Source organism: Adiantum capillus-veneris, chromosome 26, assembly GCF_014529385.1.
Source record: "Adiantum capillus-veneris isolate H3 chromosome 26, ASM1452938v2, whole genome shotgun sequence".
NCBI classification, from domain to species: domain Eukaryota; kingdom Viridiplantae; phylum Streptophyta; class Polypodiopsida; order Polypodiales; family Pteridaceae; genus Adiantum; species Adiantum capillus-veneris.
The window spans coordinates 93,474,249-93,501,318 of NC_140956.1; the positions used below are offsets into that span (position 1 = coordinate 93,474,249).

The window sequence follows — 27,070 nt, forward strand, 5'->3', positions numbered from 1 at the left end:
GTCTGACTAATCCCAGTGGCCGCAACAGCCGCTTAGAGAACCCGACCAGAAGAGGCATCAGAAGAGCAGCAAGACCTATTGAGTCGCATGACTACTCAGCTTGAAAGTCTATCCGTACATTTGGTGCAACAAGGGCATGCACAAAACCGCAATCAAGAGCAAGGGAGAGGACAACGAAGGCAAAACCAAGAATACCACTGCTATAATTGTGGGGAGGACGGCCATGGTATGTACTATTGTCCTCATCCAAGAAGGCAAAACTTCAATAGAGAAGGAAGACAAAATCAGATCTCTCCACCAAGGGCTAAATCACCACCGCCCAGGCAACCAGGGCCGATTCCACCGATCCAAATCCTTCGACCACCAGTACAACCACCACCACCACCGCAACCTCTCATTCCACTGCTACCTCCACCATCTGCTGGAAACCAAGCAGTGAGTGTCATTAGCCTAGAAGCTGAAGGGAAGGCAAAGGTAGAAGAGCCGATCAAAGAGAAAAACAAAAGGAAGGGAAAAGTAGAAGAAGTGGATGCCATGGGGGTGAAGCGTGCCAAGCATGAAGCAGCATCTCAAAGGGAGGAGAAGATGAAAGGAAAAGGCGAGTCTAGCAAGGCATCTAAGCCTCGACGGAAGATCGACATTGTGGATTTTTCACTAGGTGAGTATGCTAAACCATATGACCTAGTTCAGGATGTATTGATGCAGGGTCCAAAGATAACCTAACCCCAATTACTCCATCTTGCACCAAGGATGAGGAGACAATGGACGAAGATAGTAAGTACTAGAAAGTCAAGACCAAGGATAGTTGGGGCTATCTCTGGGAGGAATCTTGACGACAACCTACCTATCATGGATGCTCACATCAAGGAGCAACGTATCTCAAACGTCTACATAGATGGTGGCGCACAGATATGCGTCATGAGTGAGAAAATGATGCAACATCTAGGCATAGAGGTAAGTAGGCCGGCACCATGCCGAGCTTAAATGGCAAATAACGTCAGAGTGAAGTGCGTAGGCATTGTGAATGCAGTCAAGGTAATGGCATTTAACACAGAAGTGGAGGTAGACATCTTTGTCATGCCACACAAAGGGGAGGGCTACCCTATCATTCTTGGAAGACCATGGCTCATTGCTATGGAGGCTAAGCAAGACTGAAGTACTGGAATGATCCAGATGAAGGATGCTAAAGCGAAGTCCATATTCTACGACATGGAGACTGGGAAGGAACGCAACATGATCTTGGAGGCATCGGAAGATAAGTTCACCAGTGACTCTTCAACCACCTCAGGAGAAGAGACGACAATAACTGAAGAGAGCAACAGTAGCATCGAAGTGATGGGAGTCATCCTCAGAGACCCAAAAAGATTGACACGATCTGAAACACCGTCGGAGAACCAAGAGGGACCATCAAGTACGCAACCCTTGGTGGATACAAGTTACATCGAATGCTCTCCAGTGAGTTAACTAGTGAAGAGAGAGAAGAATATGTCTCTATGCTAGGTAACTTCACCACATTGTTCATTGATGGTTATGATAAGATCATAGGCATCACAGTGGTACAACACCGCATAAGACTCAAGGAAGGAAGTAAGCCTGTAGTGCAAACGCTCAGAAGGCTTGGGATAATTCAACAAGAGGCACTGCTCAAAGAGGTAAGGAATTTGCTACAGGCAGGTTTCATTTACCCCGTCGAAGACTCAGAGTGGGTCTCTCCAGTGGTAGTCACACCAAAGAAGAACGGTACGTGGAGGGTTTGTGTAGACTACAAACCCCTCAACGCATCAACAAAGAGGGATCATTTTCCCCTTCCATTCCAAGACGAGATTCTCAACGAGGTAGCAGCTCATGAGCGCTACACAGTATGTGATAGCTACTCAGGCTACTTTCAGATTAGCATTGCAGAAGAAGACCAGAAAAAGACAACTTTCAAAACACCATGGGGATGTTTTGCTTACAGGGTGATGCCTTTTGGCCTCACCAACGCTCCAACCACATTCCAATGCTATGTGACTTTGTCTTCCAGCCATACTTAGGTAAGTCAATACGAGTTTCACAGATGATTTTTGCATCTACAGCTCTCGCTCCCTCCATTTAAGCAAGGTATATGATGGCCTGGCTAGGCTGCAAGCCTTGGGTGGCCAGCTTAATGTAGATAAGTGCCACATTGGTGAAAGCAAGGTCACTCTTCTCGGCCATGTAATTTCAGCAAAAAGAATTGAGGCTGACCCTAGCAAGATTCAAGCTTTAGTATCTTTGTCATCACCCACCACAACTAAGCAATTGGTCTCTTACCTTCAGAAGGAAAGGTATTTGAACAGGTTCATTCACTTGCTCTCTCAAGTGGTTCTCCCTCTACAACAAGTCACCCATAAAGATGTCTTCCTATGGAGTGAAGAAAATGAGCGACAGTTTAGCGAAGTGAGACAGATCCTGGCTACACTTCCCACCGTTGCACCCCCTAGATAGGACGAACCATTTTATGTTAACCCTAGTGTAGGAAGTAATACACTTAGAGCCGTACTAATGCAAAAGGACCCCCAAACCTCTTTCATGCGTCCTATCTACTTCTCTAGTTGCGTCATGACCCCATCAGAAAAAGGATTCACCACAATAGAGCACATGGTGTCCCTCTTTTCCTGTGTAAGCAACCAGCAACTAAAAAAAATATAAAATAATCCCCCGCTCTCTCGTTCCCACACACACACACTCACGTATACGAACACACACACTCACAAGTACACACATATACACACACGCACCCTCATCTCTCGCTCTCTCACCATCTCTCTCTCTCTCTGGATTCGAAAAATGACATCCCTCTCTCTCTTACCATACACGAACACATACACCCACACATTTACACACGCTCACAAGCACATGCACATACGCACACAAGTACACGCACGCCATACGCACGCACAAGAAGAAAACCGGGAGAAGCTCGACAATCGACGCCCAACACAACAACGAAAGGACAACAAAATCACACGGTGGCAATACCGAATCAAGAAATGACGCCGAAGGCATGCCCCGGCCCGCCCCCAAAGTGACGAATGCGCTATACCGACGCACCAGCAAAGCCCGCCATTCACCAACATCTCGTCCACGACGTATCTCCGCATTAAACAACCTTAGGATAATCTATTTTTCCCGTTTTCAAGCCAAAACCTTGTATAAAAAACCAATTGTATAGTGTCACCTCTCTCTAAGTGATGGTCAGAAAGGCCCACCTAGGAGATATCATTTTAAAGTTCTCATAAAACAAAACAAGGGTCAACCATCTAGGACCCAACTCCTTGCTTTGTCTCTCCTGATTAGGGTCCTAACCTAATCAGATTATCCTAAACTAATGCAGCCTGCACCTATAAAAGGGCATTGAGAGGTCACTATCAGAGGCAGCACTTGGAAGTCAGCACTTGAGAACAAAGCCATGCACACCCTGACTCCAAGGGTCGCCACACACAAGAGTAGAATCTCCATGTATATGGAATTTTCTCTAGCGAACGTACTATAGGCTCTCTATCTCTCACTATCTCTCTCTATCTCTCTATCACCACAATCACCATCTCGCCGAAACAAAGGTTTCTGTAAATATCGCTTTGAATCAAGTTTCCCTCACATCCCGAGGGGTTTTCATCACCTACGTCTCTCTCTCTCTCTCTCTCTCTCTCTCTCTCTCTCTCTCTCTCTCTCTCTCTCTCTCTCTCTATATGGTGTGTAATATTCACACCGTTGTCCGCGTCCTAGCCGCTCAAAGCTAGGTGGTGCCCTCTGTTCACTTACCGAGATGAGCTCGGCATGCACGATCCTAGCGTTGAGGCCGTCGGGGTCCGTTTTGCGCTTTGCGCTTGTCAGTATAAAGGTTATAACCCACTCATTGATTGGAAAGAAAACACTCCCTCTCACACAGTTGAAAGAGCACCTCCCGTGGCACTTCGCTATGACAAGAACATTCCGTCTTTGCCACTAGTCTCTCACTCTCATGATTCGAAAGAGATTAAGACACGTAGTATGATTGTCTCTCTCAGAACACAGTCTCATAGTCTAATAAACCATGAGTCATTGCATGAAAAGAACTCTCTTGCTATCATGTCTTCTCTGAAGCACGACACGCATTTTTTGCATGATAGAACTGTGATCGTTCGTAAGGAGCAACTTGGTGGTTTGGATGATGCTATCTCTAGTGAAGCTAACCTCATTACAAATACAATTAGTCACGCAAAACTGATCTTGGCTCTTGAGTCAAGGTCCAAAGAACCCATTCAGGAATTATTTTGTCTTCGCATGATTAGTCAGTACGCATTGTTCGAGTTTCTCATTCGTGACGGTCTCTTGTATTTTCCTCACCGTCTTTATGTGTTCCCTTTTCACAGGCATGCCGTATTTCACGATGAACATGATTCACTCACAGATGAGTACGGATGTATGCAGATCACTGTTGAAATGAAAGAAAATTTGCATTCAACAAATTCACAATCTTTCACGATTGCCCATTTTGTAAATCGGTTTTGCATGTTTATTCCTTGGCATGGCACAGTCATAGAAAAAGCACGAGCACGATTGTCCATCAAGCATTGGCACTTCCGTTGTGATTTGCCACAGTTGATAAGTTTAGGTCGAAAAGTCAAGATTCGATCTCAATTTTGGCACGTGTCTGTGAACGGTTTGACACACCGTCACTTTGTTCATCTGCATTGCATGAACAGTCATTTAGGAAGAATAGTCTTTTTCCAGTCACTCTACATGGAACGGATACGTTTATGGTTTTGTGTTTAAAGTGGTTTCAGAGATTCTTGAAAAAGGTGTACCCACGACCATAGACGAAGTTGGAGCATTGGAGCCGTAGCAGATCGTTCTGTGACTCTTGGGGCAGCCCAAAGAAGCAAGCATTGCAGACCTTCATGAAGTTCAAGTATCGCGCGACCCATGCAGCAAAGTGGGCAGGCAAAGAGTACTTCACAAGATCTCAGGAGTTGTTAGCGGACTCTACGGAGGCCATACAGCTTGGTACCAGTACCTCATCTTGAAAAGGGGGGGATGTCACGTGCACATCTAACCCTATGTGCATGTGGACAAGTTTTTTTTTTTCCGAAAAAAAGATCCTGCTATTAGTTAATGAAACTGCCCATAGGGCTACAACCTCCTCTTCAAGAGAGGGCTACAACAATCATGATTGGGAGATTCTCCCAATGAAAAAACAACATATGTACAATGAGGCTAGATCAAGAGATGGGAGGAGGGAAAAGGTGGACGGTAGTGCCATCTGAGCACACCCTGGACCCTCGTGAAGAAAGGCCCAGGACGCCAGTGTCGCAGGAAAGCCTCTCTACGCTCTCGCATGCGGTCGGAACTGCCCTGGAGTCTCTCGAACTGTCCTCTGAGAGTATGGATCAACCCTAGCCAAAGATCCCGAACAGTCTCTGCTGGTGGTACAGGGCGAGCCTCGAAGATGCGGAAGCAACGGGCCCGCCAGATGAACCAGAGTGTCAGGCCACTGATGAGCTCCCAACACTCCTCTCTCTCACTGCACCAGTCCTGCGGAGTAAGCTCTGTAGCAGGCTAGAGTGTAGGTCGACCCCCCTGTATCACTATCATCCTGCTGGTGGAAGAGAGCTCAAACTAAAGTGCCGGGCCCGTGAGAGTGGACCAAGCAGCTGCCCCCGAAGTGTACTGCTGAGCAGTGGAAAGAGCTGGCATCAGCCAAAGGACACGAAGCCACACCTGTTGTGCCAAAGGACAGTCCCAAAGACAGTGACGCTGACTCTCCACAAGATTGTCACAAGCTGCACATGCAGCCGAGAGACCACTATGTACAAGCCAGCTCCCAACTGCTGTAGCTCTGTGTGCAACCAGCCACTGGAACAAAGTGACTCGTCTCGGCTATATGGAGTCCCACAACCTCTCCCAAATAGACCCTCCTCCTGCCAATGAGATGCTGCAGAGCAGGACGAGCCTCTCTCTGCGCTGCCAGTATGTGACGTCCCAGTCGAACAGTGTACTGAAAGAAAGGGACGCCTGGATGGTCTGTGGAGGAGAAAGCGTTCCTCCACAGCCACTCTCCATGATCCCACTGTACTCGTGCTAGTGGACAGCTCTCCCAAGCCCACGGTCTCCAATGGCCAGTCTCCAGAGCTGCTGGGACGGGATCTATGACACAAGTCCTCCCACAGATGCCCACCACGCGAATACTCTGAAAACAGCACTCTGCCACCTGCGGGGCCTCTACTGCAACTCGGTGTAAGCGTCCCTCACCCTGTAGCTTGAAAAACAGGGAGGGTATAATCTCTCAGCAAGACCAAACTGAGATGAGAACCTCCAGTCGCGTGAAGGCTCCCATCCATTTGGGCACGGTTGACTCAAGAGGTGTGAGCCACTCAGCTGGTACTGCCTCTGAGATGTCCTGACACATGCTCTGCACCCTTCTCATGCCCTGTAGTTGAATGCCCCGAAGCTCCTCTGACAAGCCTGAAAACTATAACCAGCCACCTAGAGAGCCTGCTGGACCCTCTGTCATGGGACGCCAAGAAACATGAGGCCAACTACCAACCAAGTGGCCCCTCTGAGTGCTAACCATGGGGTTCCAAACAAGGGGCTGTCTCAGGCGCTCCTCCGTGCAAGTAGGCTGACACTGCTCCAGGCCTCGCCGCAGTTGCTCCCAGGAACGGAGCAGACTCACAACGAAGCGGTCTTCTAGTCTCCTTCTCAAGCCAACTCTACGCATCTCTATGAAAATCCATCGAGTCGAGGGTCGCCATGGGCCTCCAGCTTGAGGCACCCTAGCACTAAGCCGTTGAAGCAAGAACTCCTTCCAAGGCTCCTCACCTGGAAGAAGTCCTCTGACGATGAACTTCCCAAGAAGGGCTCTGCTCTGCTGTTGGGTCTATGATCCCCAACCCTCCCTGAGAACAAGGAAGAGTGATGACCTGCCATGCCACTTTGGCTTGGGCTATCTGAGTGTCACGCCCTAACCAAAGGAAGTTCTTGATCAGCCTCTCTACCTGGCTAATACAAGAACTTGAGAAGATCCAACAAGAAGTGATGTACCACATAGTAGCCAACAACACCTGGTTGGCCACTACAACTGTGCCTGCCAAAGAAAGTCGTGCGGAGCTCCAATGTAACAACTTCCTCCTGATAGACAGGAGGAGGGGAGCAATCTGCTCCTCCGGAGACAAGTCCAAACCAACCTAACAGCCGAAGTACCGAACTGCAGTCCCTGGGGGAATCCACCCGAAACCCTCACCTAACATCCAATCTAGCGTAGGAGCACTACCAACTGAGAAAGCCACAGTCTTTCTCCAGTTGATCTATGCGCCAAATGCACAACAGAAAGTCTCAAGAGCCTGCTCACACCTAACTGTGTGCCCGTCTGTACAAAGCTGACATCCCTCTGATCCAAGCATCTAAGAAGCCCATTCTGTGTAGAGTGCCATCCAAAAAATCCCAGTCAACTCTGTCGTAGGCCTTCTCAAAATTGAGAAGAAGAATCACCAAATCCTCACCTCGAAGCCGCGCGAGGACAGAAGCCTCCCAAAAAGTAAAGATGTTGTCAAGGATACTACGCTCCTTGACAAAACTTGTCTGAATCCCATGTATAAGGCTCTCTAGAAGTAACTGAATCCTCAAACTCAGAGCCTTGGCAAGAATTTTGTAGGCTGAGTTGAGGATGGTGATGGGGCGCCAGTTGAATCTCATCCAAGGAGCCACCCTTCTTGGGAATAAGGTAAATCAGGCCCTCACTCATGCTGTCACGCATCTCACCTATGTGCAAAATGTACTGAAAAGCACTACAAAGATCGGAGCCAAGCAAGTCCCAATACTCCAAGAAAAAGCTCGGGGTCAAGCCATCCTCACCTGGACAGCTACCACGGGGGAGTGCACTAAGAGCCGTGTATAGCTCCTCTAGCTGAAGAGGCAACTCAAGTCTCTGACGCATCTCCTCAGTCACAAGACAAGGCATCTGTGCCCACACCTGCTCTCTGCATGCATCCTGACGCTTTGACTGGGGCTAAACAGACAGTAAATCACGGTAAAAGTCAGTAGCAACTGCACGCATGTCCTTTGGCTTTGAAGCAACTGACCCGTCGGGCCTCCTCAACTGACTGACCTTGGCATGCGTATGCCGAGGTCCCACTGCCTCAAAGAAAGCGCCTATCACTCTGTCACCCACATGTGTCCACTGAGATGCCTGGCGATGGAAAGCAAACTCATGGCGCCTCTCCTCTGTGCTGACGAGCTCCTGGCGAGCCTGCTGTAACTGATCCTCCAACCAAGGACTGTCTGGATGCTGCTCCTGCATCCTCTGCAAGGAAGCAACGCCCCGTCGGAGGCGCTGCTCCTCAGCTTGCTGCAGCTAGGTGAGCCGAAGACTCCTGAAGAAAGAGCCGACTAAGTTGAGCAAGTACTGAGGCCACCCTGTCAGCAGGAGAGTCCTGTACGTCTAAGCTCTCTCTCCAAAGAGCCTCCACTCGCTCTCTGAGCGCAGAGTCCAGCAAGACCCTCTCTGGGATGCGTAGCATCGTGCTCCCCCTCCTCTGCCTATCAGTCACTGTGAGGATCACTGGTGCATGGTCCGAAAAGGAAGTCCCAGCCAAAATGCCAACAGTCCCTCCCAAGTCACAGAAGTGATCACTAATGTAGAAGCGATCTATCCGAGATAGATTCACTCCTCCCACTTGGCGGTCCGAACGAGAGAAGGCCAGGCTGTCAGGTTGCCTCACAACGCTTGAATGCTGCCACACATCTAAAACCCGCAGGCAGGCAGGGCTCAGTGGATTACTATGCAGGTTTAGGGTTGCCTGATGGGCTTCCTGAACATTTACGCGCCCAATGTGGCGAGCGCACGTGCGGAGTTTTGGGCTCACATTGCAGAGTCTCTGCCGTAGGCAGAGCAATGGTGCATTGGGGGAGACTTCAACATGTTGGAGGACCGAGCTGACAGGGTTGGAGGTAGCCATACTACTGTGCATGGCGATGAGTTGGCAGCTTGGGAGAGGCTATGTATGACACAATAATCCCCCTGCCCACAATGGCCTGCTACAAAGAGTCCGCAATGGTCATACATACCCCACCTTGGATGCCTCCGGGTCCAAAAGCAGCTGACCAAAAAGTCTCATAGAGACCACGCAAAACCTGACCACAACGCCGAATGCGGCTCTCACAAAGATGATGCTCCTGCAACATAAGAACGTCAATCTCACCACCCACAAGGCATCTCTGCAGCTCCTGACGCAGCCGACCCCTCTAACGCTGAGACTGGGGCCCTCCTAATCCCTGCACGTTCCATGAGATGATCCTCATCGAGTCAGTGAGAGAAAACAGATGCTGCAACAGCAGTCAACCTCGCTATCTTTGAGGCCGGTTTGCATGGGGAGTAATCTGCATCCGAACGACCTCTAGACAAGCGCGCAAGAAGTAACTGTCCCGCCCAGGCCCAAGCCGAGCGTGCAGCCCGAAGGGCTACATCCTCTATCCAAGAATCCTCATGCACAAAAACATAACACGGAGGGCACTGAGTGTCAGCAAACAAATGCACCACAATGTGCCTGCAACCCGCTGCATCTGGAGGTGTCACGCTGAACTTAGCAAGAGGCCAAAGTGTCTGCACCAGATCTGTCACTGCTAAGTCCCCTATGTGGTGTGAGAACTCAGTATCCTGGATCTGGAGCCAGTCCAGGACTGTGTGCTCGGTCCACTCTGTGACATCCCTCCCACACAACGGAAAGGAGAAACCGACCATTGTGTCCAGGACCTCACTGCCTCTAACTGCAAGCAAGAGGATGTGGACTAAAACGTTGGCCTCCTCCAAGTCGGGAGAGGAATCACCCAGAAACCGAGTGAAGCTGTAGTCGAAGAAATCCCATCCTCTGCGAATGTCGAAGTTGGTCAGACCTCTGGGGACCGCTGCAAAGGGAGAAGTGAGCACCAAAAAAGGCGGTCTCAGGTGGGGCTGTCCCTTACGAGCCACACAGCTCGTAGCGAAAGCACTACCAAGAGAACGCCTCGCGGCAGAAGCGTGGCCAATACCCTGCGTCTGAGGAGGAGTGGCGGAAGGGTCGGGAGACGAGGTTGTGGGCCCCATCGGGGAGAGAGAAGGGGCGGGGGGTGAAGGGGAAGGGGGGGGGGGGGGCCGCGGGGCGGTGGTGGTGGAGGAACAGAAGTGAACGGGGCCTCCTCAGGCAGGTCCTGCTTAAGGGGGTCAAAACGGTTTCCAGTCGGAACCCAGTGCTGCTGAGTCACAGATCTTTCGAAGAACCAGCCTGTGCATCCTGTGTACCTGGCTGCTTGGCATGCTCAGCCTTGGGAGGTTGCACATGCAATGTGGGTCGAGGTCTCCTGCAATGACAGGCCTTTGCCATATGGCCCATCTGCCTGCATATGAAACACTGGTTCGGGACACCCGAATACTCCACACTCTATATGATCCATCCCCCACTTACCCTAGGCAGCAGTACCACCTTGGGGAGGGAGTGAGTGTCACGAACAAGAACCCGCACAATAGGTAAACCTGCGGCCTTGGCCACAACTGAAGCTGCCGTGTGTGGAGACTCCAGAATTGTCCCGAACATGGAACCAATCCTGGGTAGGAGGGGATGGTACTCTCGCCTCAGGCCTGGGAAGCAGACTGAAATCAGTAAGTCTGCCTCCTCCTCGAGCACATCTGAAGTAGGGTCAAAACTGTGATGCCAACGTTGGAAGTAAGCTTGAGCTGCTTTGATGCGGAGTGGGCTCATCGAAATTACCTTGGTCATCATATCTGCAGACTCGAACTCAACCTAGTAGTACCCTCTCCCGGTGATCTTGCCCACATCGGAGAGAAGATGGGCCTGTAGTAAGTCCCGAACCTCGCCCCGATAGGGCCGAGTGCCAATGATCTTACAAATAACCGAAGTGGCTTGCAAGCGCTCCACTTCGGCCATCAAGCTCGCTTGCTCTTCTGGCGAAAGAGCAAGTCGAAGGGTCGGCTCCGCGGTGTCGGAGGAGGGGGCTTCAGTGGAGCCCCTCTGTGGTGGAGCAGAAGCCACCATTCTGTCTGCTGCTATGTCGAAGAAGGGCGGGCGGGTACGCTGAGAGCTGAGGCGGGCTGAATACGGGCTGGGGGTAGGCGGGAGGCTGGGCAGCGTGCAGGTGTTGGGCGGGGGGGCAGCACGCTGAGGGCTGGCGGAGGATTAGGCGCAGGGCGCAGCACGCTGGGGCGGGCAAGATGGCAGTGCGCAGGAGGTGGGGCTGGCAGAGGCTACGCGAGGTCAGAGAATGCAGCGATGGCGAGGGGGGGTGCGGGCAGCAGCAGCGAGCTCCTTCTCTACCGATCATGAATGCATGTGGACAAGTTGTTCCTACTTCTAGGGTTTAGGTAGACTAGGAAGTGTTATGGCACCCTTGTGAGCCTGTACGCGGGCCGTGCATGTCCAGGCACTTAGAGTAGTTGCATACCCTCTTACTGCACAACCCATAGCATTAGCATCATGATGGAGTACCCAGCATGAGCATGTTTCATCGCATGGATCCAGTGCCCGACCGCGCATGGGAACCACCTCTTATTGGCACTTAATTTAAAAGTGACTTTATGTCACAAACAGATGACGTGGCATGACCAGTCAGGCAGATTGTACAAGCAAGACAATATGGATGCTGACGTGGCAAAGACTGTATGGAATCCCGAAATTTGCACTGACTGCTGACATGGCAAACTGTACGGAGTCCCGGAATTTCCGCTAGCTAATGACGTGGTAGACTGTACGGATTTCCGCAAATTGCGTTGACTGCTTTTTGGCAGTTTGTAGGACCAGCTGCTTTTCGGACAGATTGCTTTTGAGTTTAATTGCTTTTGGGGCTCTGCTTTTGGGGCATCTCTTGTAAGAATAAATAGACCCTTGGGGCCTCACTCTGCAGAGCATCTGGATGCAAAGTCTGAGAACAAAGGACCCCTCGGGTGTTGTACTTTGCTCAAGCATTAACATAATAAAGAAATACCGAAAGGGGCGCCAGGTTTTGGTGAGCCAATACCTCTGGGCACGGAACTACGCCGGGCCGTGTAGACTCAATTTCAAAGTGTGATAAAGTTGTGAAGTATTTTAAGTGATTCTCTTGTGTGTTGTGTCCGATTCTCGACTTGGGTACCCAAGTCCTGTGATAGTGGTATCAGAGCATCATGCGTGTGCTTTTCTCAAAGCATATTGGTCCTATCAAAGAGCAGACATGGCACTTGGGCACAATTTTGGAAATTGTTATTGAAGAATCTTCATGTCCCAACCCCAGACTTATTAGCAACTCCCACCCTTACTTCATCACGCATCGAGCGCGCTCCCGTCTTCATCGCTCTGTCTTACAAGGCATAAGCCATAAAGAATCCCAGATTACATATAGGTTCTCGCGAAGGATCTGACAGAGATAACACCTCTCAGTGGGCAGGCAAAGAAAAGTGAAATGCGGCACAAGAACTGAAGAAAAGAATGAAGAATACGACAAATTTTGCCAAAAGACTTTTAAAAATCTCTTCGACGGTTAAGAATTTAGATATGCGACAGAAGGCAAAGTTGATCCTCTCAACAAGCTCTCCGCATCAAAGCAAACAGATCAGATATCCAACAACTTTAGAAAATTAGGGTTTTTGCAGAAATTTTTAGTATGTGTGGAATTAATGTTTTTGGAAGCTCTTGTTATCTGTGTGTAGATAACTACTAGGAGCAAGGAACATGCTTATGAAAGTATTTGGAAGCATGGAGTCGGACATCGACTCCTTTGCAACGAGGTGAACCATTTGCTTGAATTTTGCCTGTTTTGTAGGTGAAATCGAGGGTGACATGGCAAGGAATTTGCATCTGAAAGCAATCGGGAGCAACGGCAGCTCAGGAATGAATCCGTCGATTCAAGATAAAAAATGATGAATTTTGTTTTGAAATGATGCATGACATTCGCGATTGGCCTTACTTAAAGAATGTTCATGAAGTTCGAAGTTTTTTGGACTTGTGCTCTTATTATCGGCGGTTCATTCAAAAGTTTGCAGAGATAGCTTCACCTTCGCATTTATTGACTCAGAAAGAAGTCCCTTTCTCGTAGCAGCCGACAGAGGTGACTGCTTTCCAAACACTTAAGGAAAAATTGACCATTGGACGAGTGTTGGCTTTGCCAGATTTGCAAAAGCCATTCGAGGTTTTTTGTGATGCTTGTGGTCGTAGTCTGGGAGCGGTCTTGATGCAAGAAGGCCATGTAATCGCTTATGAAAGCAGTATGTTTTCACGGCCATAATTTATAGCACAGATCTATGAGAAAGAGCTATTGGCAGTGATCCATGCTCTTACACAGTGTGGCAACACTATTTACTTGAAGCCGATTTCGCAGTTTTTACAGATAATCAGAGTCTATGTTGCTACTTGTCACAGAAGCAGCTTTCGGAAAAGCAGATGCGATGGGCTAACATCTTGTCACAATTTCACTTCCAAATTATTCATAATCACGGACAGAAAAATTTAGTGGAAGATGCATTGTCTCGAAAGCCCCTAGTCTTGGCTATTTCCGCGATTTATCAATAGTTGACCAGTACACCACAGATCCTAACTTTGCGGACATTTTTACTCGGATATAGAATGGGGAGACAGTTCCAGGGTATTCCATACGGGATGGCTACTTGATGAGTAAAACGATGTTGTGTGTAGCAAGGACCAATGGGGGCGTAGAAACTGCTGAAGTGGCACGCTGTACGGCACCTCTCGTAAATTCCGTTGACTGCTGACGTGGCACCGTACGGAATTCCGCAATTTGCGGCGCTGTTCACGGCAGCTAGCGCTGGAGCTTTTGGGGCTAGTGCTTTTAGTACTTGAAGCTTTTCATGTACTGCTTTTGCACTTGAGGCCTTTATAAGAATTGCCAAGGCCTCTCCCTCAGATTGGCTTGGGAGCACTGAGTAGAGAGAGGACCCTCGGACATTGTACTTTGCCAAGAATTAATGTAAAAAGAAATACCGAAAGGGGCGCCAGACTTTGGGGCCGATACCTCTGGGCACAGAACTACGTCGGTCGTGTCCTCTCTCTCTAAGTTGTACTTAAGTTTATTAAGTGGTTTTCAGTTTCTCTCATAAGTGTCATGCCAAATTCTCAACTTGAAGTGTCCAAGTCTGTTATAGTGGTATCAAAGCCCAGTCGATTTTCCTTCTACGGAGAATCCGATCCCTTCTACCGCACACACATGGATTCAGTTGACGAATCCCGCAAGGACCAAACTAATACACCTAACAACTCAGGTTCGGGTGAAAATACCGAAGACTCGAATGGACGACGACCACCTTCTCTCGACTCGGAAGGGGAGTACAGACCCCCTCTACCCACGGAGTATGAACAAATAGAGATGCAACGTCAACAGTAGGGTGAAGCCTGTGCACGGCAAATGCTCCACTACTCAAAAGATCCTAGATACCGAAATTTTTGACCAAGCACCCGATCGACGAAATGCATTCTCGATGGCGTATGGCCATCAATTCACCTCTGAAGCCAACTTTGAAGAAAACACCTATTCCGCGGGTGTATTCGGAGGATGAATTTGACGAAGCAGTAGAAAGGCGAGTCAGCCGACTCTTGAAGACCAAGAAGTAGCCGAGGAGACACGGTCGAGCGGGAGACTATCTTGGCTACTTGGGTCACAAGTCTACTTTTGCAAATGCACGAAAGTCAAAGAAGCGTGTACACTTTGAGGGTGTTTCCAGTTCATCCTCGTCCTCTTCTGATAGTTCCAACAGTTCTTTCTCCTCTGACTCCAGTGATGAGGACAGAAAGAGCAGGAAGCGAAGGACTCAAAGACACAGCAAGAACAAGAAGAAGGCTAAGAAGAGCAGATCCCACCAAAGATCTCTGAAGTATTCAGACAATTCGAAGGACTCATCCGCCTCTGAGAGTTAAGACTCCGATTAGCAGATGGTTTACTCTACAAAGCTAACCAATATGACTTTCTCGAGGATAAGGGCAAGAAGACCAAAGATTTCAAGGAGGGTGGACAAGCCCTAAAGTTTGATACTTTTTCGGGTTTTCGAGATACTCATTAGGTCCTCGCTTTCATCCAACAGTTCGACATAGCTTACTCTAGAGAATGCTATTCAGATCACTCCAAGGTCAGGAGGGCAGCATCTTATCTGAAGGGAAACGCGCAAGCATGGTGGTCCACCCTACTGTTACGAAAGGAAGCACCAACGAAGTGGCTACAGTTCAAGCGACTTTTTACCTCTTCCTGGCTCACTCAAGAGTACGAACATGATGTGATCACCGCTTGGAATCATCTTCGGATGACCAAGAAAGATACTTTAGACATTTACTACAAGCAATTTTGAGATACTTTTCTACCGGCCTCTTCTTTCAAAAAGATCACCTTTAAGCAACAGATCGAGAGTTACATTATTCAGTCATAGGTCACATGAAAAAGAATGTCCTAAGAAAGAATCTAAAAAGGAAAACTCTACTGCGTCAACTTCTCACTCTACCCCTCAAGAGAATGCTATGAGTGTGGTAGAGCAAGAAGCTAAGCAGGAGGGGACTTTTGACGAGGATGAACTCATAAAATGTTATGGACATGTGAATGGTCAAAGGGTTGTTGTGTTATTTGATTCTGAAAGTTCTCATGATGTCATCAGTGAATCTCTTGTGAAACGTGCACGTCTTCAGGCTTCTTCTATCCCCACCCTTTCAGGGCACGGGTTTTATGAAGGCATGGACGCTTCGATCTCTCAAGAAGTTAATGATGTCAAATTGGTTATTCAACAAACTCAATTTATTCGTTGTTTTGTACATCCAAAATCCTCAAAGTCATACATAGGCGCTCCCAAGCAGCCAACTCAACCTCGTTGTTTTGTACATCCGAAATCCTCAAAGTCATACATAGCTCCCAAGATCCCAACTCGGCCCCGTGTATCCTATCCGAAAGGTCCTCAAGCATGTTGAAGTCCCCCTCCCCCCCCCCCCCCCCCCCCCCCATATGAAGGCATGGACGCTTCCATCTCTCAAGAAGTTAATGATGTCAAATTGGTTATTCAACAAACTCAATTTATTCGTTGTTTTGTACATCCGAAATCCTCAAAGTCATACATAGGCGCTCCCAAGCAGCCAACTCAACCTCGTTGTTTTGTACATCCGAAATCCTCAAAGTCATACATAGCTCCCAAGCAGCCAACTCGGCCCCGTGTATCCTATCCGAAAGGTCCTCAAGCATGTTAAAGTCCCCCTCTCCCCCCCCCCCCCCCCCCACCCCATGCACTACTGGTCTACATGAGGCAAAGACTCCACAATATGTGGCCAAAACTCAGCCCATACACTCGCATGGTTGGGCGCATAGATGTTCAAGAAGCCCACAAGTGTAAGGTGCAGCGGAATGAATGTTAAACTTTGCTAAAGATGAGTGCTCCGAATTGTGCTCAAGGTTCCTTTTACTTAGGGAAGGGAGAGCCCTCCGTTCTTTAATGAGAGCGTGCAAGTGATCACAAACAAAGTGGATGAACACTGTGAATGAAGGTGCTGAGACTAAGAGATAGAGAGAGAAGAGACCGGAAAGTTGTAAAACCCTCCTCCAAGGGCCCCTCTCTCGATGCCGAGAGAGGTCTACGCTATTGATTGCACAAATCTGGTACAAGTGTAGATGCGAAGCTAAGTGATGCTAATGCGGGAAACTGAATGCTTCGAAGACTACGGTAACGATGACGACGACCTCTATCTGTTGTTGTGGCCTTGAAGGCTGAAAATGCTTGACTCCTTGCTATTTCCAAAAACGCTAATTGACTGTTGACAGAAACACTGATTGGCTGACTGTAATTGCTTGGAAAAAATGCTGATCCTGCTTCTGTTTTGTTCACTGAATTGCTGTTGGAAACGCTGGCCTGGTGGTGCTGAAGCGTTGCTGCAAAAACGTTGTCCTGATGGTGCTGAAGCGCTGTTGCAAAAACGTTGTCCTACTGGCTGTAACGCTGCTGCAAAAATGCTGCTAATGGGGCTGAAATCGTTGGGACAGCAACCTGAAAAACGTTGTCTATGTTGCTGGGAAACGCCAGGTGGATGGGGTTGGTTCTTGCTGGAGAGGCGGAGAGAGTAGCCTGCTGCAAGTGAATTGCCTGGTGCACTTTCTCCTCTTCTACCAAATTAGCCTAGCGCTAGGTTTTCTTATATATTACTTTAGCAAAATTGCCCTACCCAGTTCCCAACAAAAGTCACTTAAAATAATAAGTGAAAAATGTCAAAAATAGGGAAAATAGGTTCTGTGCACTGGAAAAAGCTCCTGATGGATTCTGATGGTAATGCTGATGATCATGCTGTGTGCAACCAGAGGATATGCATCTACTCTAAGTGCCTGGGCATGCACGGTCTGCGAACAGACTCACAAAAATGCCAGAACACTTCCTAAGCTAGACTAACTGGACTGAACTGAACCCTTGTCATGCTGTAGCTTGTCCACGGACACATAGAGTTGGATGTGTCACGTGATATCCCCTCCTTTTTAAAGTGAGGTACTGGTACCGAGCTGCATGGCTTCCTTGTAGTCTGCCAACAACTCTGGGTAATCTTTGAAAAACTCTTCATCTACCCACACTGCTTCGTGGGTTCCGCGATCTTTGAACTTCAAAAAGTAGTCTTACTTGCTTCTTCGAACCATGTCGAAATCGATGCAACAACACTTGCTCCGGCTCCATGACTTCAGCTTCATCGATGATCTCCCGTTCTTCTTCTTCCGAAATGTCCTTTGGAGCTGTTCCTTGAAACACTTTCAACCAAGAAACATAGAAAAAGTTATGCATTGACCATGAGTTAGGCAACTGCAATTTCATTGAAACCTCATTTATCTTTTTAATGACTGGAAATGGACCATACATCCTAAAAGACAACTTGGGACACTTCTTTCCAACTTGCTTAAGACATTGCTTCATGATTCTTAAATACACCGAATCCCCTTCCTTGTTCGAAACAGCCTGACGATGCTTATTAGCCTGCTGTGAATAAGATTCTTGAGCCTTGCTTAGCCGAAGCTTCACACTCTCAAAAATCTCATCCAATGACTGACTTTCAGCATTGACATCAGGCATTTGACTGACCGAGCGAGTCAAAAGTGACTGGAACGGACGGCCAAAAGCTACCTCATACGGAGTTCGACCAATGGCAAAGGAAAAAGAGTCATTCAAAATAGCCTGGACCAATGGAAGATAGAGCTCCCACTGCAAGAGCTGATCATGCACATATGACTTTAAAACATCAAAAGCTAACTGACTGTAAATCTTTGTCTGGCCATCTAATTGTGGATGAAAAGCCGATGAAAAGTTCAACTTAGTGCCAAAATTTTCAAAGAGTGCACCAAAAATTGGACGTGAACTTAACGTCCCTATCTGAAACAATCGATTTTGGCAAACCACAGAGGGGCTACCAATGCTTTATGAACAACCGTGCCACATCTTGTGCAATGACTATGGCCTTACAAGGAATCAACATGCAAAACTTACTGAAACGATCAACAATTGTCAGACATTGAGTGTTCCTTGAATGCAAACTAGGTGGAAGGTTAGTCACAAAATCCATGGAAATATCTTGAAAAGGTCCATCGGGAATAGAAATCGGAAGCAAGAGGCCTTGCTGCTTACCCCGAGAAGCTTTTACCTTTTGACATATAGTGCACTGTGTGACATAACAAAACACATTCTTTCGCATTTTAGGCCAATAAAAGAATCTTTCTATTTTTTCCAAAGTGGTGTTCATTCCCCTCTGTCCACCCGTGACAGAATCATGTGCAACATGCAATATGATTCGCCTGAGAGAGGGCAACACACATAAACGTTGACGAAAATACAACAAACCATCACGAATGAGATAGTTGCTTGGCCCTTGGGAAGCAAGAGCATGCAACCATTGCTTACCAAACTTGGAATTCGCAGACTGGTTCTTCATGCTGTCGAAAGACACACCGTGAATAGAAACTGTGGATCTTGACTCAAGCCAAGATCTGTCCTTTGCGATTCAACGCATATGCAACAGGGTTAGCTTTTCCAGGTACATACTCAATCAAACCTCCAAATTGCTCAAAAAATTGTGACCACCGTGCTTGGCGATCACTCCAATGTGCACTAGGCATAGACTGGAGCCACTTGAGGGCTTGATGATCTGTGCAAACTGTAAACTCTCTACCATACAGAAAATGCTTCCAATGCTTAAGAGAGTGAATGACAGACAAAAGTTCTTTATTATAAACTGAATAATTCTTTTCTGCACTATTGAGCTTCCGGCTAAGGAAAGCTACAGGACGACCATGTTGCTGAAGCACGGCGCTTATGGGCGACATTGCTCGCATCCGTCCATACCTCAAAGGGGTCATCCCAAGAGGCAAGGATAAGACATGGTGCTTCTGTCACCGCAACCTTGAGAGCTGCGAAAGCCTCAATGGCTACTTCGGGCAAGTCTACGCACTGACGGCGAGTCTTAATTCCTTTCAAAACATCACTCATAGATGCGGCAATGCGTGCAAAATTCTCTATGTGCGAACTATATGCTTGATATAACCAAGAAAAGAATGCACATCATATGCAGTTTTAAACAAATCCCAATTACGTACATGTTCCACCTTCGAGGGATCTAGCTTGACACCTTCTGCAGAAATGATATAACCCAAATAAGTTACTTCAGTAAGAAAAAATTCAGACTTCTTAGCTGCAATGTACAACTGACATTCATCCAAACGGGTTAGTACCCTTTCGACATCCTTTTCATGTTGTTCCCACGATGCAGAAAAAATGAGAAATAGCCTACCATGAGACGATTAAATGTACCCACGACACCTGTCAATCCAAAAGGCAGAACAACATACTCCCATTGCCCTCGCGGTCTTGAAGATGTCGCCTTTGAATACCCGTACCTGATAGTATCCACTCTTAAAATCGACCTTGCTGAAAACCTTTGCCCCATTGAGCCTGTTAACCCTCGTGGCTCACGGACACCCTATCGCCTACGACGGACACCGTAATCGTATTATTTATTTAAGTAGAGTCAGGCACCGGGCTTGTCGGTCCAATAGGGAAAGGTAGAGTGATCGCCGATGAGAGGCGCACTCTAACACGAACATGCTAGGGTTAGTTGGCTAAGCATGGGCGCCCAAGTGTGAATGGGGTGAGCTCACATAAAAGCCAATTAAACCTAAAATTGAGTCATTCTCTCATTGTGCAATAGAAGCTGCTCTTGCTCCATCTCCACCTTCTCCTTCACCATCTCCTTGTGTGTGTGCGTATGAGAGAGAGTGTGAGTGTGTGTGCGATCAAGCGTTGCGGCAGCACGACGGCGGCGAGGCGGTTGAGCGCGGCGTAGCGGCGTCTCCCTCTTCTTCGCGGCGCGGGAATCCTTCATTCGCAACTACGCAGGAAGGTGAGTGACACACCGTTCTTCCTTGTGAGCTTGTCTGTTGTATGACTGTGTGCTAGGAGCCTTTGTGGCTCGCACACGGCGCGTAGCAAGTCCCTAGCCTTGACAGAGCCTATCAAGGATATACTCAATGCGAGGCATCGGAAACTTGTTCTTAACGGTCATCTTGTTCAATGCCCTGTAATCAACACACAAACGAGACGAACCATCTTTCTTTTGGACAAACAAAATAGGAGCAACAGAAGGACTTACACTAGGACGTATGAATCCTCTGGCCACCAACTCCGTGAGTTGCTTCTCTAATTCTCCTTCTTGTGTCTTGTTCAAACGGTAAGGAGCCTTACTGATCGGCTGTGCCCCCTCCATAAGCTTAATGCGATGGTCCTCCGGCCTCTCGGGTGGGAGACGGGGTGGAAGATCATCCTGCAAAAAGAGATGCTTAAACTTGGTAAACAAATCGGAATACTTGTCTGGAGCCTAAATGCAATTGGAGCAGCATAGATGAATGCCGCTTGTGCTCCTCGTCGTAATTCACGCTTTACCTCCACATGAGAAATGAGAGACAAAGAATGCAGACCCTCCTCAGCACAAATGATGATAGGGGAGTCAGTCTTGGCATTTAATGTGAGAGTGTTTGCCTCCCAATCAATGAGAGGGTTATGCTCACGAAACCATCTAATGCCCAAAAGCATATCACATCCTGAAAGAGGAGACACGAGAAATTTCCTACGGAAAGCAGCTTGTTGAACTGTAAACAACACATCAAGGCACTCTTTCGTGATGAGAGAGTCCGTACCGGGAGCGAAGCCAGAAACATCGAGAGGAGATTTCTGACTAACCTCTAGGCGGGCTCTCTCAACAAGAGAGGCACTGCCTGGATCAAACAATATGATAAAACGCTGACCCTTTACATGACCATAACACTTCATGAGAGACTCATCAATGTGTGTGTCAGAGACATGAGAAGATTCAGCTTGGTTCATTAAAGTGCTTCTAGTTGTTGTGAGTGCCTTTGGTTCTTTAGGTGGGGCTGTCTTAAGACAAGCCTTCTTAATGTGACCCTGGACGTGACATTAATAACATCTACTTTCCTTAGCATAAATCACTTGTTCTTCAGCCGTTATATACCCTACTACAATTCCTTGTGCAGCTTTTTCATTCGGGGTTAGCTTCGGTTTTGCAGGTGCTTTAGCTTTACCCTTAGATTCGTTGTTAGAGTTCTTTTCCGAAGGATTAGAGGAAGATGGGCTAGAAGAATTACCATTCTTACCATTCTGCGGGTTCTGAGAAGTCTGAGAGGTTGCTTGAGCAATCGCTACCACCTGGTTGAGATCGATTGGATAAGTACCTCCACGTCAACCTTGATATACTCGTCCAATCCATAAAGGAATGCCTCCTTGCGCTCTGCATCCGATTTGCGTAATTGAGTGCCGAGCTGCAAAACACGATTAGAGAGACATAACTGGCATACCATTTTGTTTGAGAGAGCGCCAATCGTCCTTCAATCGTACGAGGTACTAAGGTGGCGTAAACTGCGCCTTGAGCTTGTCTTTGAAGTCGGCCCAATTGAAAGAAAGGGACGCGCCATCCTCGGCTTCCTCTAGGTGCGCGGCTAACTGTGCCTCTTGCCATGCGTGGTACCAATTAATGGCATCACTGGCAAGGTATATGGCTGCCGTCAAAACCTTGCTATTGACTGTCTTCTTAGTTGTCGCAAAATAAGCATTAATTTGATGCAATCAAGAATGAATAACACTATCATCCATCTTACCATCATACTTATTGAAAGTCAACTTCTCTGTGACTGGGTTGTTGGAGTCCGAATCTCGGCTTGCGCCACTTGATGAACTACCAACATCTTTGGCTGGCTCGGTCTTCGAGGCAAGAACATGTCGATACAAACTCTTGCATGCTTCGTTCACTCTATGTTGCACGCTCTGCCTGTCTTTCTTCGGTGTCCAAGCGCACTCGCGCTCCAAGACAACACGATTCGCTTCTTGTTGTGCCATCATTTCCATCATCGATTTGACCAAAGCCTCCATAGGATTCGGTACAACTCGTGGCGTGGATGGCGAAGGAGGAGGGTCAGGAAAACCTCCTGGTGGGAAAAACTCTTCTTCACTACTCCCATGCTCACCACCTCCATGCGAAGTATCCATTCCGCTTCAGATGATGACCATACACATGAAGTCTTGGGTTCTTAAGTTCACAAGGTACTTGGGTTCTTGTGGGTCTTGGGTTCTTGAGGGTCTTGAGGTTCTTGGGTTATAGAGATTCTTCTTTCACTTGCAAACTGCGTTAGAGAAGGATCTTCTCTTCACCCTAGTTCTGCTCTTTTCCGTGGACGCACCCCTTGGCGGCCTTGCGCTCACACCAAGGTTGCTTTTTCCCACCTCACGTCGATTGGCCGGCCGCTAAGTCCACTGTCCGCTCTCAATGAGTGAAAAGAGGCACAAGGGGAGGCTAGACAAGCCCTTCTTTCTTGGGTTTCTTGTCACTCTTCAAAAACACGATTAGGAATCGACACGCCCAAGAGGACTTGGGTTATGTGCGACCACAACAAGCAAAAAAAAATTATGTGGTTCTTTCCTTGAGTTATACAGGTTCTTCCTTCACTTGCAATCTATGTTAGAGAAGGATCTTCTCTTCACCCTAGTTCTGCACTTCCGCGGGCGCACCCCTTGGCGGCCTTGCGCTCACACCAAGGTTGCTTTTTCCCACCTCACGTCGATTGGCCGGCAGCTAAGTCCACGGTCCGCTCTCAATGAGTGAAAAGACGCACAAGGGGAGGCTGGACAAGCCCTTCTTTCTTGGGTTTCCTGTCACTCTTAAAAAACATGATTAGGAATCGACACGCCCAAGAGGACTTGGGTTACGTGCGACTGCAACAAGCAAAAAAAAAGTATGTGGTTCTTTCCTTGAGTTATACAGGTTCTTCTTTCACTTGCAATCTGTGTTAGAGAAGGATCTTCTCTTCACCCTAGTTCTACACTTCCGCGGGCGCACCCCTTGGCGGCCTTGCGCTCACTCCAAGGTTGCTTTTTCCCACCTCACGTCCATTGGCCAGTAGCTAAGTCCATGGTCCGCTCTCAATGAGTGAAAAGAGGCACAAGGGGAGGTTGGACAAGCCCTTCTTTCTTGGGTTTCCTGTCACTCTTCAAAAACACGATTAGGAATCGACACGCCCAAGAGGACTTGGGTTACGTGCGACCGCAACAAGCAAAAAAAAATTATGTGGTTCTTTCCTTGAGTTATACAGAACACTGCCAAAGCTCTGATACCAATGTAAGGTGCAGCGGAATGAATGTTGAACTTTGCTCAAGATGAGTGCTCCGAACTGTGCTCAAGGTTCCTTTTACTTAGGGAAGGGAGAGCCTTCCGTTCTTTAATGAGAGAGTGCAAGTGATCACAAACAAAGTGGATGAACATTGTGAATGAAGGTGCTGAGACTGAGAGATAGAGAGAGAAGAGAATACGACACCGGAAAGTTGTAAAACCCTCCTCCAAGGACCCCTCTCTCAATGGCGAGAGAGGTCTACGCTATTGATTGCACAAATCTGGTACACAAGTGTAGATGCGAAGCTAAGTGATGCTAATGCGGGAAACTGAATGCTTCGAAGACGACGGTGACGATGACGACGACCTCTATCTACTGCTGTGGCCTTGAAGGCTGAAAACGCTAGACTCCTTGCTATTTCCAAAAATGCTAATTGGTTGTTGACAGAAACGTTGATTGGCTGACTGTAATTGCTTGGGAAAAACGCTGATCCTGCTGTTGTTTTGTTCGCTGAATTGCTGCTGGAAATGCTGGCCTGGTGGTGCTGAAGCGTTGCTGCAAAAACGTTGTCCCGATGGTGCTGAAGCGCTGCTGCAAAAACGTTGTTCAGCTGGCTGCAACGTTGCTAATGGGGCTGAAATCGCTGGGACAGCAGCCTGAAAAACGTTGTCTATGTTGCTGGGAAACACCAGGTGAATGGGGTTGGTTCTTGCTGGAGAGGGGGAGAGAGTAGCCTGCTGCAAGTGAATTGCCTGGTGCACTTTCTCCTCTTCTACCAAATTAGCCTAGCGCTAGGTTTGCTTATATATTACTTTAGCAAAATTGCCCTACCCAATTCCCAACAAAAGTCACTTAAAATAATAAGTGAAAAATGTCAAAAATAGGGAAAATAGGTTCTGTGCACTGGAAAATGCTCCTAATGGATTCTGATGGTAATGTTGATGATCATGTTGTGTGCAACTAGAGGATATGCATCTACTCTAAGTGCCTGGGCATGCATAGTCTGCGAACAGACTCACAAAAGTGCAAGAACACTTCCTAAGCTAAACTGACTGGACTGAACTGAACCCTTGTCATGCTGTAGCTTGTCCACGGACACATAGGGTTGGATGTGTCACGTGACAACAAGTCTATCCTGAACTTGCATGGTGACCCACTATGCCATGTCTGGCACAATAATACCTCTGGCCACAATCCTATCCAAAGGGTCCTCAAGCATGTTGAAGTCCCCCCCAGTGCACCATTGCTCTACATGAGGCAAAGACTCCACAATATGTTACCAAAACTCAGCATGGTTGGGCACATAGACATTCAAGAAGAAAATACCTCTCTAGCGATAGAGAGGGGCCCTTGGAGGGGGGTTTGGGACCCCATCCGGTGTTAAGTCCTCTCTCTCTCTCTCTCTCTCTCTCTCTCTCTCTCTCTCTCTCTCTCTCTCTCTCTCTCTCAACAGAACCTTCACTCACAGTATCTCCTCTCTCTAGTCTATTGCACAGTTCTCTCATGCAATAAAAGGAACTTTGAGTACGCACTACGTACTCATCTTCCTCTTGAGAGACATTTTTTTCTCCTTTTTGGAGTGCTTCTACTAGGTGTTATGCTTGCCAAACACAAAAATTCAGATGCTCATTGTCCATGTTGTTGACATGTGGAGAAGACTTGGGCCCATTTATTTTGGTTTGTTCCTTCTCAAACATTGCTTTTGCACATTTCGGTTGCCTTTCTGGCACATTTCCTTCTCTACGAGTTGGGCAGTGCTTCTTATTGTTTGGTGTGCCATCTTACCCTTCTATACATGCTACCATTTTCATCACTTGGGTTCCTTATTGGGCTTTGTGGTTTATTTGGATTTTACGGAATGACGTTTTGTTCCTTCAACCTCGAAGAGATCCACTTCTTTCCGATGTCTCCTCGATAGTCGTTACACTTCTCATTCACCATTCAGGTGATGTTTGAGACCCTAAAGTAGTATGACTGCTTTTAGTTGTTGCTGCCTCGACCCTCTTCTTTATGGTTTAAGTGCAGCATTCTACTCAATACATTATTTTCTTTACGGATTTTCCCTCATCCTGATGTTTCCCACCAGTAATATAAGTGTTACCCAAAAAAAAAGAACCGGGGGCGGGGGGAGGGGGACAAATGCAAAGCTGGCCAGCCTCATGAAAATGGAATAGGAGGCAAAAAAAAAAGGGACGCCCACCCTAGCAGTATAAGCAGGGGGCCTAAACATGAACACCAACACATAGGGTTGAGCTCGTAATGCCGCAAACTGGCCATACAAGAAGTATACCTTTATAACATATAGCTGGGCATGGCCACAAAACAGTCTCACGTCCTATAATCTGCCCCTCATACAATGCCTGAAAATGGAAGAGAAGGTGAAAACAAAGGGGCAGATTAAGCTGTTGTGTGGCTGTTCCTGGTTGTATGTTATAGGGTAAACTTCTTGTATGGCCAGTTTGCACCATTTTTAGCTCAACCTACATGCTGGTGTTTATGTTTTGGTCCCTTGCTTTGATTGGCACCACCTTTCAAGAGAAAGGGAGTGTTGTTGCTGAGGTTTTTTGAGCCCGTGTAAAATAGGTTTCTATATTGTATGCCGAGTGGCAGTTTGGAGCAAGGTTCTCTCTCTCTCTCTCTCTCTCTCTCTCTCTCTCTCTCTCTCTCTCTCTCAAGGCAGTGCCTTCCTCTGCTGCAGATGTCTTGTTGTTAGAGTGGGCACCCCTAAAACCTTTCCACATACCTAGATCTTTATTTAAGCATTAGCCAAGTCAATGCACAGAAAGCCTACTTCAGCAATTTAAGGATCCACGTCGTTAATCCTATAATCAAAAAGTGTAGCTCTTGGTTTCTATGATCATCCCCTTACATTTTCAACAGGTGAGTTTAAACACACTTTAAAGCATTTGAGATGTGTAAATGGTGCACAATATAATATATGCAGAAAGAGAGAGAACAGAAAGGTACCGGAGGCAACGACGAAAGGCCAAGCTCAATCTGTGATGTTGAAAAGCCTTCCGAGACAAGCTTTTCGTAGATGTTTCTCAGACGTTTGGCTGCCTGCTGCTTCTCCAGAGGCTCCTTTAAGGCAATGGACTCCCTTGCACTGCTGCTGGCATTGAGATTGTTGGTGTTTTGAAGTAGGCGGCGCAAGCGATGTTGGTTCTCAGCCGAGAGCTGTACCTGTGCCACACTCTTCGCAGGACGACTAGCGCTGCTGCTGCTGGAAGTTCCCTTCCTGCTTCTTGCATCGCCCCTCTTCTTTGGACCCATCACGTCTTCTTCGCCTCCAGGCTGCTAGTAGTGCATGAACATCAATTAGCGCTCCGACGTCGGGAGGAGGCTAGAGAGAGACTTCATATTTGGAGGACGTTCAGAAAATTCCTCGAAACCGAAATTCTGTCTGGGGGACCCATTCGTGACTACCTAA

General features: G+C 47.7%; 1 protein-coding gene across 6 annotated transcripts in view; it reads right to left on the bottom strand.

Moving 5' to 3' along the window:
• Positions 1 to 27,035, bottom strand: part of LOC147423825 (DExH-box ATP-dependent RNA helicase DExH7, chloroplastic-like) — a 172,288-nt gene extending 145,253 nt beyond the window's left edge. For 2 of the 6 annotated variants that reach the window (XM_086501806.1, XM_086501805.1), the window contains exon 1: positions 26,608 to 27,030. In XM_086501806.1, the coding sequence (XP_086357932.1) occupies positions 26,608 to 26,913 (306 nt within the window). In that variant the 5' untranslated portion in view covers positions 26,914 to 27,030. Of the gene's footprint in view, positions 1 to 26,607 lie in introns of all 6 variants that reach the window. The other 4 variants (XM_086501808.1, XM_086501809.1, XR_015186624.1 and 1 more) reach the window with 3 other exon arrangements.
• Between the last annotated feature and the right edge of the window lie 35 nt (positions 27,036 to 27,070).